Source organism: Ambystoma mexicanum, chromosome 6q (assembly GCF_040938575.1).
Source record: "Ambystoma mexicanum isolate Mex_15411 chromosome 6q, UKY_AmexF1_1, whole genome shotgun sequence".
NCBI lineage: Eukaryota > Metazoa > Chordata > Amphibia > Caudata > Ambystomatidae > Ambystoma > Ambystoma mexicanum.
The window spans coordinates 1398917717-1398931301 of record NC_090937.1 but is presented as its reverse complement, the minus strand read 5'-3'; the positions used below and the strand labels follow the sequence as shown (position 1 = coordinate 1398931301).

Sequence of the window (13585 nt, the reverse complement as noted above, 5' to 3'; positions counted from 1 at the left end):
ACCCAACACAAGCTTCTGGCATCCAAGCTTACAAAGCAAAAGACCTGAAACTACATTACGGGTATAATAGTTGGAATGGAGCTTTACATTTTACCGAGGAGTCGAAACTCGCAGTCTTTTCTGACTTTTACGGGGAACTACTGGATTATAGGAGGCCTGACTTTGTGATGCCAGAGTCCTATCTAAACACGCCTGTACTTCCTTGACTTTAAACAGCACTTCGTGATTGGCTCAAACATCCTGTAACAAGGGAGGAAATGGATCGGGCAATTGCTTCTTAATTGTAAGGCCCCGGATTGGGTTTACCCCAATCTTGTATAAAACATTCAAAGCCCAACTCCTGACCCTCTTAAGTGACATTTATTGTGGACATACAAGAAATAACATTCAAACAAAAACCGAGTCACAGGTGTAGCTACTGATAATTGTCTAGTTTTTTTATTCTGGTCAATCAAACTCTCGTAGGAGTGCCCTTAGTGATAACACGTGTTTCGGCACGTCAAGTGCTTTTCTCAAATCTGGGCAATTAGTGATCCATGTTCACGCATAACTTTCAAAAATAAAAACCAAAATAGATGTACATAACCATACATAATAACATAGCAAAATCAAAAAATAAATAAATGCGTAAGTCCATGTCACAGAGATGAGGGAGTGGTGAAGGGGAGGATGATTGGGATGATCAAACAGAGACAGAAAAGGAAAAAAATTTGAAAACATACGATTAGAAAAGGTTCTAGGTGGCTGTTTCATTTTAGAATACATCTTCATTCTTATTAGTAATCTATTAAACCATTCCGTTCATTGGTAGATGTAACTTTTAAGCCATTCCCATTTTCCCGGTTATAAAAATAAACATATTAATCAATTGTTTTGTTAATATCGTATACAAGCCTTAAAACTACTTCTTTCAAGCTACGACGTACTGAAAGAGAATGAAGCAGGGAGAACTTAACTCTGAGGACGACGTCCAGGGATCTTACCCATTGATCGGTTCATATAAGAATTGTGGTGACAGTCGAATATTTATCAACAATTCAATTTGGTTGAAGCTAAAGCTTTGTGATTAAGTAATGTATGTCCGGCAGTGAATAAGGCCAATGTCCGAAACACGTGTCGCTAACGGACACCATCTATGCTAACGGACAACATTTATAAATTCAGTCTTACACTGGTGCAAATTGTGTTGTGGCATTAGTTTACTTTGGTGCAAAAAGAGGCAGTGGGAGTCCTTTTGGGCCTTACACAGTGCGACAGTGGACAACACTAATCAATCTTTTGGAACGTAAAACACCTGGCACGCAGTAAACCCCTCAAACCAACCCCACAACATCAGAATAATATCTGGCGTTGACCAACATAATCTGCAGCATATGCTCCCTTCAATCTCCTCCTCTTTTAACCACACCCCAAAAAGGAGGAGCCACAGAGAGAGCTCCCTGTGAATCCCATCCACCCCCTTAAACCATGAGAAGACATCCAAACAGTATGACTGCACTCTAGGGCAACCCCACCACATGTGTATGTAATCACCCTTCACCTGTTTGCACTTCCAGCAACGTGGAGCATACACTTTACGCATCTTTGCTATCCTGGTCTGGTGTAGTTCCACCTGTGTATCAGTTTTATTGCTTGGTGCCTATACTGTAGGGAGATCGTTGACCGTCCCACCCTTCTACAGATCTGTGTCCATAATGCATCCTCAATGCCTCTCCCCAGGTCTGCCACCCCACCTGACCCTGGCCGGGAGTGTGTCCCTTGGCTTCACCAGCGAAATTGTCTTGTATAGTCCTGCAATGAGTCCCTTGATACCCCTCCCTGTTAACAGGAGCCGTTCAAATTGCCTGAGTCTTGGTGGTACCCTGCCCGCTGCCCCTCAGTTCCCTCTGCAGTGGCCCATCTAGGGGCACCCCGGATGGGGCTTTACACCATCCTCCTGCTCCATGGCTCTTTTTCCCAATATTGCCCCAGAGTGTCTCTTCTGCCAGGCAAGCCTGTCGGTTATCACTCTCTCACTGACTTCTGGAGTCCACCCCGGGTGAGGCGGTGCCCCCTGACGCCTTACCGCATCCCATCAGGAGAGTCCTGATGGAGTTTGGTCTCCCATGGACTCTTAGCTGGGTGGAGCCCCCCCCCCCCCTCCTTTCTGGCCCGGTAAGGGCAGTGTGTGCGGTGCCCGTGGAGCCCTTCACCCCTTTGATGGGTCTCTTGAGGCGAGCCATCACCCTCACCAGGGCAGTCCTTGCTCCTCCCCCATGCCTGTTCTCCTTTGGGGGGGTTATTTCTGTGGCTGGGCCTTCCCTCGCTGTACAGGCTCCTCTGCGTTTCCCTCACTGGTGCTCTGTGTGCACCTCACTGGCAAGAACACCTGGTGCCAGCAGGGGTGCTCTTCAGAGGATATCTCCTCCACGGGTCTCAGTGGGTCTATTGCTGCTGGGAGCTTGCCCGGGGTCCCCCACTCACCTGGAGACCTCTCTCCTCCTCACCTCCGTGGTGTGCACCAGCTCTGCTTCCGGTGCCTGCTGGGGGTACTACGCAGGGGTCAAGTCCTAAAAATTAAAGTGGGGGAACTCATCAACAAATGCAATGGGATGTGACATCACCAGAAATTAGCATAGAAAGTTGAAATATGCACATTTAATTAAATTGGCTTTGCATAACCACCCAAATTGCACGGGAGAAATGGCATTTGCCTTTCATAAAATCAACACACACATAAAAACAAAAGAGGATATTTCCTTCTAATAGTGTTTTTGAAAACGTTAATAGGTGTTCCTGTTTTAAACTCCAAGAACCAATACAAATGTTTTCCCTGGGATTTGCAGTACCGAAATAGGACATTTCCCAGTTAGTTGTTAGTTATTTTTGATCAGGTTATATAGTGCAGTAGTGCAGTGGTGAATTGTCCAGCCTGAAAACCTGACAACTGTGTTTCAATCCCCAGGTCGGCTTTAATTCATAAATTCAAAGAGGACATTCAATGTTTCTCATGTTAGCTGTGGGTGACTGAGTCCACCCTGTGAAAAAAGTGGGTGGACTCGTCCCCCCCGTGTGTACCCTCGACTTGAGCCCTGGTACTACGGCCGGTCCGCTCCCTCTAGATAGGGCCTCACTGGGCCATTCAATCGTGTAGCTTTCGTCTCCCTCAGCCTCGGATCACTGCCTCCTCTTTGCCGCCTAAGCCCACCGAGGCGCTGCTCCCGGTGCCTGCAGGGGTTGCTGTTCACAGCCGGCTCCTCCTCCCAGGCCTTGCAGCTGCTGCTGACTCTTGCGGTCCTTGACAGAGACCGCGCACTGAGTCGCCACCTCCTCATCTCCCCAGCCTGGGCTTAGCACACAGTGGACACAGGAGGGTACTGCCATCAGCCTGCTCCTTCTTCTTTCAGATCTCGCCGCTGCAGCGGTTAACTCTTCCCGCTGCAGCCGATGACACCTAGTGCGCCAGTGTTTGTTTTTCCCCCCCGCTCCCTTCCCGGTCTTCCCCAGGGTGCCAGCACCTGCCACTAGCACATTCGTGACAAGTGACAATAGTTATTGCCAAGATCTTCTTGTTTCCTCTTCAAGTTTTTTTTATCAAGACCCTCTATTTTCATTGCTCGTAGATTTCTTCTGAGCTTTTTTTAAATGTAAGTTTCCTCATCGAAATGATGAGGATTAGGCTTAAGTTTGAATTCTTTTTTTGCTATAGGGCGGTCTAAATCCCAGAGGAATTCAACATAGCTACCCCGCGTGCTAAGGTCAGAATTCAATTTGTTCCCTTGTTTAGCGAAATTCACTACCCAGTGTCCTTGATTGGATACTTGGAGATAATTCGAATACTTAGTTTCACAAAAAGAGCTATTAATCATAAAACTGGTTCCAGTGATTTATGGTCACTATGTTTCATGTGTATGGCATTAAACTGTGAGCAATAATGATAAAGTTCTGTCAACACTATAATGTAATCAATTGTCAACATGGCCTTTCCATTTGACCATGTAGATATTGGAATCACATCAATACTCATATTTCAATTCAAAATCATCATATTCCAGTCAGAAAACCAAGAATCCCACAGTTCTCCGTTGACCTTATTCATATTTGACTTTGCTTACTGTCTGACCGTAGGGGAACAGTATGCATTAAAATCGCCTTCCATTATGATTAAATCGTCGCAATAAGTGATATATATTTCAGTCAGAATCAATGAAAGGTCATCAAGAACTCACTGGATACTCTTGTTCGGGTTCAGTATATGTTAATCAAGATCAGACCTCTTCGAGTTTTGCCCCATTTAATTACACATCCGGCAACTAACATTCCTAGGATTTCTTGGCTTATGCAAGTGATGTCTTGGGCTGTGCTGTTACGAATGGCAATTTACAGTCCCCTAGATGGTGTGCCTCCATTATGACAGGTGGCCAGTTGGGTTATTGTCAAAAGGCCATCCAATTGAGCATTATGCATGAGCCAGGTTTCTTGAAGAAAGATCAAGTCTTTTTCCTTGAAGATCATTTTACTCGTGTCACTATCTCGAAAGGAAGAGGGACCTCTTGTGTTCCAGCTAAGAATTAGGAGGTCTGTTTTTTTTATGAGTCTTCTCTACAGCAGGTCTTCATTTGCATTGATAATGGTGATCCTGTGAGTCCCTCTGCCAGACAGTAGTCCTGGTTACGAGATCCTTACCCAGATTCTTTAGCTCACTATCTTTCACAGAGGAGAAATATCCAAACATATCAGTCCAGCACCGAAATGCTAGGCAATTCTCCTCTGAACAACAGTACCAACAGCAAGTCCAGACACGTGCTTCGGTCTGGTTGGACCTCGTCAGTAGGGTGGAGCTGTGCCTCTCTAAGAATAGTAGGCAAGTGGTCCACGTCTGGATTCCCCTAGTAACTTAGGGTAAGACCCAAAGTTACTTAAATATGCAAATTAACAAGGGGGGGGACCTGGGAGTACCTCTACCAGACATTAGTCCTGGTTACGAGATCCTTACACAGATTCTTTAGCTCACTATCTTTCACAGAGGAGAAATTTCCATAACATATCAGTCTTTCTCCTGCCCTGGGGGAGTCCAGCACCGAAATGCGAGGCAATTCTCCTCTGAACGAGAGTACCAACATCAGCCCCAGACATGTGTTTTTGTCTGGTTTGACCTCATCAGTAGGGTGGAGCTGTGCCTCTCTAGGAATAGTGAGCAAGGGTTCACTCTGTGAACCTCTGTAGTACTTCTGACAAAATATCTGGGAGAAGGAACCACAGCGTTGGTTTCTCATTAGGTAAGATGGCTTTGGTGTCTTTTTTGAAGTCATTTCTGTCGGAATCGTGGTTTTCACATGTGTCTGGCTTTTGTTGTCTTGATTATTGACTATTCTGTATCAAGTATTTTTCGAACGTGTTGAAAGTGTGAAAGGTAGTATAGCAAATACTTCTGTGTTCACATTTCTCAGATTGTCAGCACACATTAATAAAGCATTCTTTCAATCACTTAACTTCAGAATCAGTTCTGCTATGTCGTTACAGTTTTCATGTGGAAAGGAGATCCGGTCAACGTCCTTACTCGCAAACAGATAAAGGTCTGGCACTTTGTTTGTATGGGCCAATATATTGGATTGGTTTAATGCTTTGTGACCTGTTGTCTGAGGTGATTGTCCTAGCCACAACTTTGGCACTGCAAAAAGTTTGCTCGAGACAGGCAATTGAGACAAAGTCAGTTTAGGAGGACTTATGAGTTTATGTTGGTCTAGATGTGTTGAAGGTGATACTACAGGTGCTGTTGAGATTTGGGAAGATTGAGGTTTACAGTTTTCAATGTGTACTTTTTCTTCATTGCCTTCAGAAGTTGTTTTTTTGTTTTCGTTAATAAGAAAGATAGGCGCCATGCGCAGCAGCATTTGTGGAACAGTCGACCATTCTCCTGACGTTGCTTTTGCTATTTTACTTTCTCTTTGCGTTGTTCTTACAACTGTCAAATATGTGTGAGGCACTGCTTTTGGCCATAGGTCATTCACTTTCGGAAATGTTATTAAGTGCTTTAAAAACGATTTTTTTAACTTGATTTTCTTTCTTTCTTTAACTTTAATTTGTCAGGAAGTTTGGCTGTATTAGCTGTGTCTTTGTCTACTTTTTTGGAGTTCTTCTTATGACCCTTTTTCATTTTTTATTTCCGCTTTTGGTGATTTTTTTATAGTAGGTGGATCTTCTATCTCATCTTGATTCAATGATACTGGAACCAGATTATCTGTCATATTCTCCACCTCGTCATCATTTATGGAGATAGGAGGGTTGGGCAACTTGTTGTTTTTGGTTCTACAATGTTCAATTTGGACAATTTCATGATCATCTACCATTTGAGCAAGTCTCATAAATTCTTCCAAAGCTGATGTTGAGACTGGTGTATTGTCTCATAAAAAGGTTCATTCATATCCACTGCATCTGTTTCCTGTGGACTAGTATTTGATTTCTTGTGGTCTGAGAATGTGGATTTAATATCCTTCCACATAAATTCATTCAGATCTTACTGTGAGTTGAGCTCCTTTTTTAACTCATTAAGTAAATTAGTGTGCGTTTTGCTGATTAAACACAATGATTCTAGGGTCTTTTATTTGGGTATAAAGGGATGTGGTTAAACCTACCAAAGAGGAGTCACAGCTCTCAACTTCTTCAGAAAGTTCTCTGAGAATACTGAAGTACATGTATACCTGGTTTTTCAGCGAGTCAAAAACATTGACATGGTTGTTCTGTACAAAGCTTAACGATTTTAGGGTGGTTTCCTGTGGGAGATCCATTGTTAATTTTGCCCTCTGGGTAGTGATTATTACACTGTGAGATAGCTGTTTTTTCTCTTATGTTTGTGCTCCCTCCAACTGGTGCAAACTGGATATTACGCAGGGTCTTCGGATTGTGATGGATTTGTCCACCATCCCTTTGTTCGTGTTGTCCTATATTTGGGTTTCTGTATGTTTCCTGAGGTTTTGCACCATATATAGGGGGTCATTACGACCCCGGCGTTAAGGGGTTAACGGCGCCATAAAAGGCTGCAGCGCCGTTAACCCCTTAACGCCTTACTCCAAGGTCCCTTTGCGGCTCCCAACCTTAACGGCTGGTCTGGACCAGCTGTTAAAGTAGGGACCCCTGCAAGGGACCTTGATGGCAATTACGGTACCGCAATTTGCGGTACCGTAAATGCCGCCTTCCCCATTCCCATTGAGCCCTAAGGGGCAAAAATGGGAATGGGGAAGGGCCATGGAGAAAGGGGGAATCACCTTGGAATGGGGTGTAATTCCCCCTTTCTCCATGGCGGACTCCGGCATGGACCATGGTGCTAATAGCACCATGGTTTAGCGCCGGAGTCCTAATGACGGCCATAGTCTCTGTCAGGAGACAGTCGATTGTGTTTCCCACTCTATTCGAGCATTGTAGTGTTAGTTCAGCGGTCTTAGGAAGGTTATCAATGCGTCAAGACTCTGCGATAACTGTTTGCATCTTACCAGCTCACATATAGTTTGTTTCATTATTGTAGTTGAGAGTGTGTACTCTCGGTGCTGATCTGGAGAGTCTTTAACAAGATGCCTATGTACAGGGGAAAGTTCTAACAGGATTGGACTGTTAGCAATTGGAAGACAGTCGTCCTCCAGATTTAAAGTGTTTGACAACTGTGAAACAGCCTGTGCGGCCTGAGCGGCTGGCATATTGAGTGGATTAGGTGTTCTACGTTGGTTACTCTGAATCTCTCCAGACAGGTCAAACCTAGGGGCTCTCAAGTCGTCTTTCATGAAGGAACTTCTCAAATTGTACATGATTTTAGGATAGAGAAAGGCTTAATCAGTAGGTTTAATACAGGGCCAGCAGAGGACTTATTGTCGGCAAAGCCTTCTTTTATTATTGTGGATGTATTGCCGCACATTAAAAAAGACACACACTTATCTTTATCTCTAACGTGTGGTTAAAACAACATCAAAAGCATTTTCCACTTACCCAGTAAGTGGGATTTCAAAGGTTTTTCCAAAGCAGATGTAGCTTAGTTTTGAGTCGAATTAAGCTCGAGTGTTGCTCGCAAGCTGCTCAAGTGCTGTCGATAGTCGGAGAGGTCGAGCTGCGCGTGTGTGTTTGGCCTCGTTTGGAGGGGCCGCTCTGACTCCAGCGAACACACTGGCGAAATATATGGTGCAGGGTCTACCTTTAGAAAGGTAATGGAGGAAAGACTCTGTTCAGGTCTGGAGTCAGCAACAAGCAAAGAGTTTTCTCGCAGCCTCAGAAAACACACGTGCAGCACTCTACTGCACTTCGTTTTAGGTAGCGAATATATACTGCCAGTTCCGTCTTTAGAAAGGCAGTGGAGGAAAGCCTGTTCAGGTCCGGAGTCAGCAAAAAGCAAAGAGTTTTCTAGCAGCCGCAGCGAACACATGCGCACTTTGCAAATGAAAAATAAAAGATCACAGGGGCACAACTACCAGAGTCACCAGTGGTAATAATCTTGGGAGCGTAGGTGGAAGGGGTGTATGCAGCAACGGGGGGATGATCCGCAACACTGATTACACACTTTAACAGCACGGATGACATTGGCGCAACACTGGAAAGTGCCAGAAGGCCCCGCGATTGCATGTTGGTGGTTTAAGATCTGGGGGGTGATGGCAATGGAAAAGGTGTGCGCGTTGGCGAATGGGTCAGACCCTAAGTTCTTGAGGACTTGGCCCCCCTTTCATGACTATGTTAAAGAAAGAGAACATGTCTTGTTTAAACCAGGCACACTAGGGAATATGAGTGTGACCTGAGGCCAGCCAGGAGCGAGTGTAAAAGCATATGATGGAATAGATGTCTGAGGAGTAGAATCACTGATTGAGTCATGTCCAATGTTTTGTTATAACGAAGGGGGCGAATGGCGGGAGGGATGGTTTTTTCTTAAGTTAAGTTGATGGGGAAAAAGAAAAATGAATGCATCACGGAAGAGATAAGTAGTAGTTAGTACAATGAGAGATTTAATATGAAGCAATGGTACACGGAATGAAGTAATGTAACAGATTACTGAATGTTGCATTGCTATATAAATAAAGGTTTAAGAAAAACAAATGAAAAATAAAGAAATACAATAAAATGCACTATACAAAGAGGCATGCTGTATTACTGGCCGAAATATCTGAGAATCGGGTCATATGTGATATTTAATAGCCTTTGGATCCGGTAGCAAAGATTGCATCTGTACGTATCCTTTGTTGGTTTTAGGGATGTTTTATCTTATTCTAAACAGAAAATTCGTATTTTCTCTTATCCTCACCTTTGAAAATGGTCCAGTGGGTCCCTGTGCGCTGTCATATTGGTATCTGTTGTGAAGTCCTGTGTGTCCTCCTCCACGCCCCAGAATTGCCACATGCCAGCCATCTCTCCCATTGCCTCACTGAAATCTTTTGTAATGCCCTATGCTTTGTTTTCACTGCGTAATATTCCATCCAGTCTGCTCATGTATGTCACTCTAAAACTTCTGTATGTAATGGGAAGACTCCCCATTTCTTCTCGCTGTATACTTGCACCCAGATATTTACCATCTATTAATGTAAGATCTAGTATCCACCGCAGTTTTGATTGGATCCCGCTCCGAAATATGTGTTGGGTCAATATTTTAGTGGTCACTCGTGGATCCACAGTCCCTTCACTTTCTATCCTTATGCCACCTTAACCTACTCCACTGATCTTTGTCCTCATTGTTACAGTGTGTTTGCGCTATCTTGATATATGTTGTTAAAAAATAACTGTTGCTTTGAACACTTCCTGCAACAACAAATGTCAGTGTGTCGTGGCCTGTTGCGGGCTGATCCACGATCTTTAAAACAATTTTTCTTATTATATTAATTTGATTTATTTCTGTATATCGCCAAAATTTCAAAAACATGCCTAACTATTTAACCAGACCTAATACTGTGAGTTAATAGTGCCTCAATGCGTTTTAAAAGCCTGCTGTTCTGGAAAATCCTAGGAGGTGGAGTGTTCTGATAACATGAGGGGGTTCGAATGTTCTCCCTAGACTCTAGTGGAAGACATACAGGAGATGAGTGAACTGTCATAGCGTTGTCTAACAATCCTTGTCTTGATATTATTGTACCTTTTAGGTGTGAACCCCAGAAAGAAGAAAACCCCGCGAGCTGCTGCAAGCTTCTCCACGCAAACGCCTAGCAAATCCCGGAACAACAGAAGTCCTAAACCGGACGCAGAATCCACTCCTGCTGGTGATCCTCTTACTCCAAACCAAGTGTTCGATGTGGATGGTGTCAAACTACGCACAAGTCAGGAATCAGAGGGCAACCTAAGCTTTGACGGCTATATGTCTGAACTGAAGTCCTGCCAGGGCAGGATGCGGACCGGGGTATATAAGACATCCGACCTCCCATCCATGGTGACAGTAAAAACTGAGAAAAACAAAAAGCCGCAAAATAAATATCAAGCTACCTTTGTGTAAGAAAATTGTTAAAAAAAAATGTATATTTGTATTTTCAACCATTTGTTATTTATGGATGTACAGATTGTGGCAGACAGATTTGCAGAGGACTTGTTTCGTGGAAAATGGAATTCATTTGAACATTTTGGAGACTGCAACTTAATTTTAGCTGCTCATTTGCGGGTCCAGCGTGCCGTTTAGGACACACGGATTTTGCCAAGTTGTTCTTCTCAAGACCTCCTGCATTCCTCCGTGTTTATAAATAAAACTAAGGTAAAATAAGATTGATTACGGATTCATGATACAGGTTTGTTTGAGCTGCCACCTCAGCTGTTAACTGTACTCTTCGCCCTGGAGATAGGAAACTTTCCCAAGGAGAATTAGAAACGGTGGCGTGTGGCCACAAAAATAATAATGCATTTGAATAATAAAGCCTAATCTTTTTTCATATGTCCTCATCAAAATGTGCTTTGCCATTGCAATGATATGTGCCAAGTGAAGCGTTAATGTCTAGTATGTAGGCTTGCTTTTCAGGATGGAATACAGAAGCTGTTTTTTTTAGACCATTCCCCGTATATTTGCTGTCATGTGAATAGTACCCATTGGTCAAATTCTTCCTTTGAAAGTCCGGCCATCCTTGCTCCTTTCTGCACTTCGCTTCCACTGTTTGAAGACTTTTCCTTTTCGAAGTCTTATCGTAGATCTTCTCTTCTGCACCTTATTTTCAGACCCTTCTAGATCATCCCATGCTCTAGAAATCCTGACCGCCTTCCCATTGCCAGCTCTCTGCACGTTGGTCTGGTTGATCATGCACAGCAATCATTCTGTGTGCAAGATATAGGAAGTTTCCAATGTAATCTGTGCCCATGTGTGTCATGTGCCCACTGTTACTCGCATGACATCTCTGGCCTTTGGATGAGGATGTCTATGGGAAGGTGTCCACAGGATTCCTTAGACGACTGGGATGCAGGATGGGATATTAGATACTGGTTTCTAGGTGAACATTTTATATCCACAACAGAACTAGAGGAGCTGCTTGCCTTTATCTGACATTAAACCAATGACCGCATCACCAAGATCTATAAAGCATGACAAATAAATATGAACTAGCTGTACAGGGTTCAATCATATCACGGGACAGCCTTTGTTGGCTGTGTCAACATCAGTGAAGGATTTATTTAACACAGTGAAGACTCGTGGTCCACCACAAGATAATGAGAGTAAAATACTTAATGCAAAAGATAGGGAGGCTGCTACAATTGCAGTAAATAAGCTCTTGGTTGCCAATTCAACAGTGCAAATTGCAAGATATGAATTGAGCCGTGGGGCGACGTTCAGGGCCCTGTAGGGCACTGGGGGGGGCATCTATTTCAGGACATTAGCACAAGGGCCTATCACACTGTGCAAGAGGGGCTGATTGCAGCAAACATTAATGAAGACAGATGTTGCACCTTGATTGGTGGTGAAAAGATGTTTTGATTGTGTATATCTAGTTCTAAAACCAAGGTAGAGGAACATACTATAGTTATGGCTGTTGACGGCAATGTCCTATTCTGAAGAAAAAGACAGGATTAAGCTACATTTTTTGTTTTGGATATTCGGTGTCACTTGTGCAAGAAATGGCATATAAGAACACACATCTTGTAGGTGTTGTTTGGTTATTTGCCCACCCAGTGACTGCCCATGGCTATGCTAATCCCTATGGCCATTCCCACGCAGTTCCTGCAAGTCGTCAACGAAAATACCTCCCAATGGTAACTCTTTGGGCTCGCTTTCACAAAGCCTTACCATCAAATGTTGCACTCAAAGTGCCTGCCAGTGTTTTTTGTAAAGCAGTCTTCTGGAATGAAATGAATGTCTTAATTGGAGTTGTAATCCTGCTACTGGTGTAATAAGAAACCAGGTCTGCCTTCAGCCACTCGATGTGTAAGCAACACTGCATGTCCTTCACTGAAGTCCTGTTAAAACAAGCATTGGCAGAGCCAAATGTTTTGGCTTGTGTACAAGTATTAGGCATTTGCCAGGCACTGCTATTGGACGCCCAGGTACTCGCACCATTTTGCACCTGCTACCATCAATGGGCAGTTAATTTATGCTGTATATTTACTGCTTTTCGCTAGCGGTGGTCTGCCCTGGCACCCCTCGGCACTTCCCCCCCAGGCTCTCACCAGCACTTGCCCATTCCTTGCTCCCTCCTCTGTCTCCTGCACTCTCTTCACTTGCACGTCCGAATGTCACAAGGCCTAGTAGGAGCACGCTTGTGTGTTTACTGCTTTTATTGTGCCATTATTATTTACTCCCCTTGTTCCCTCCACACTTTGCCTTGTGGCGACTGGAAACACCATTTTTGTAGTATAGGCGTCTAAAAAATGCTCAATAAATAAAATTAATACCACTATGGCAATGCCTGGCAAGTGCCTTTGCCATGCTTACACAGAAGCCCAAACTGTTGGCATTGCCAATGCTTGTTCGATCATATGGTGCAGCCCTTCACACCAAGCAACAAACCCATTGACAATAGCAACATGTACAGGGGACTTACAGAGGTTCATACAAACCTATGTATGAACCATCCTTCGATGGTAGAAGTCATTCAGGCCAAGAAGCCATCCCAACAAAGGGCTAACTGCTAGCAACTCCTTCTAAGCACAACACCCTTTTTAGTGCAACTCTGTGGATGTACTCCTTGGAGTGGAATTAGATCACCATAGACAAAAAATGCGCCTACGTCCCCACACCTTTCCTCCATCCCATGGGGATATAGGCCACTAGGAGCATGTTGCCTAGAAGGGGTTTGGCATCTGAACAGATGCAGCTAAGCCCCGCCTTGACTCATCCTCTTACCTGCTCCTGGCCCCAATACATTTGACTAAATAACTTAAACATCAAGAAGAAACCTCTGTCTCTTATATTAGATGAACTTTGTTAGAAAAAGGAGTAGTCGAATTGCCAACAAATGAGAGAGGTAGGGTTGTTGTTACAGCCCATAAGGGAGGGCTGTTACCTGAGTTATGGACACGCGGTGGAGCCGGGGGCGTATTTCATGGGTAAGGTACAATAACATCCTGCAGCCCATGTCCCGTGCTGTAATGCCAATATAAAAAGTCCACTTTCAGATCTTCTCGAATCCACGTTAGCAGCACCTTTATTGAGGAAATTAACCGTGGACCCGGGAGA

The 13585-nt window shown here is 44.0% G+C and overlaps 1 protein-coding gene across 5 annotated transcripts in view; it reads left to right on the top strand.

The window, feature by feature from the left end:
- The window catches only part of RGS12 (regulator of G protein signaling 12), a 1255576-nt gene extending 1244739 nt beyond the window's left edge, over positions 1–10837 (top strand). For all 5 annotated transcript variants that reach the window (XM_069632045.1, XM_069632046.1, XM_069632044.1 and 2 more), the window contains one exon: positions 10083–10837. In XM_069632045.1, the coding sequence (XP_069488146.1) occupies positions 10083–10429 (347 nt within the window). In that variant the 3' untranslated portion in view covers positions 10430–10837. The remainder of the gene's footprint in view (positions 1–10082) is intronic.
- Positions 10838–13585: the final 2748 nt, after the last annotated feature.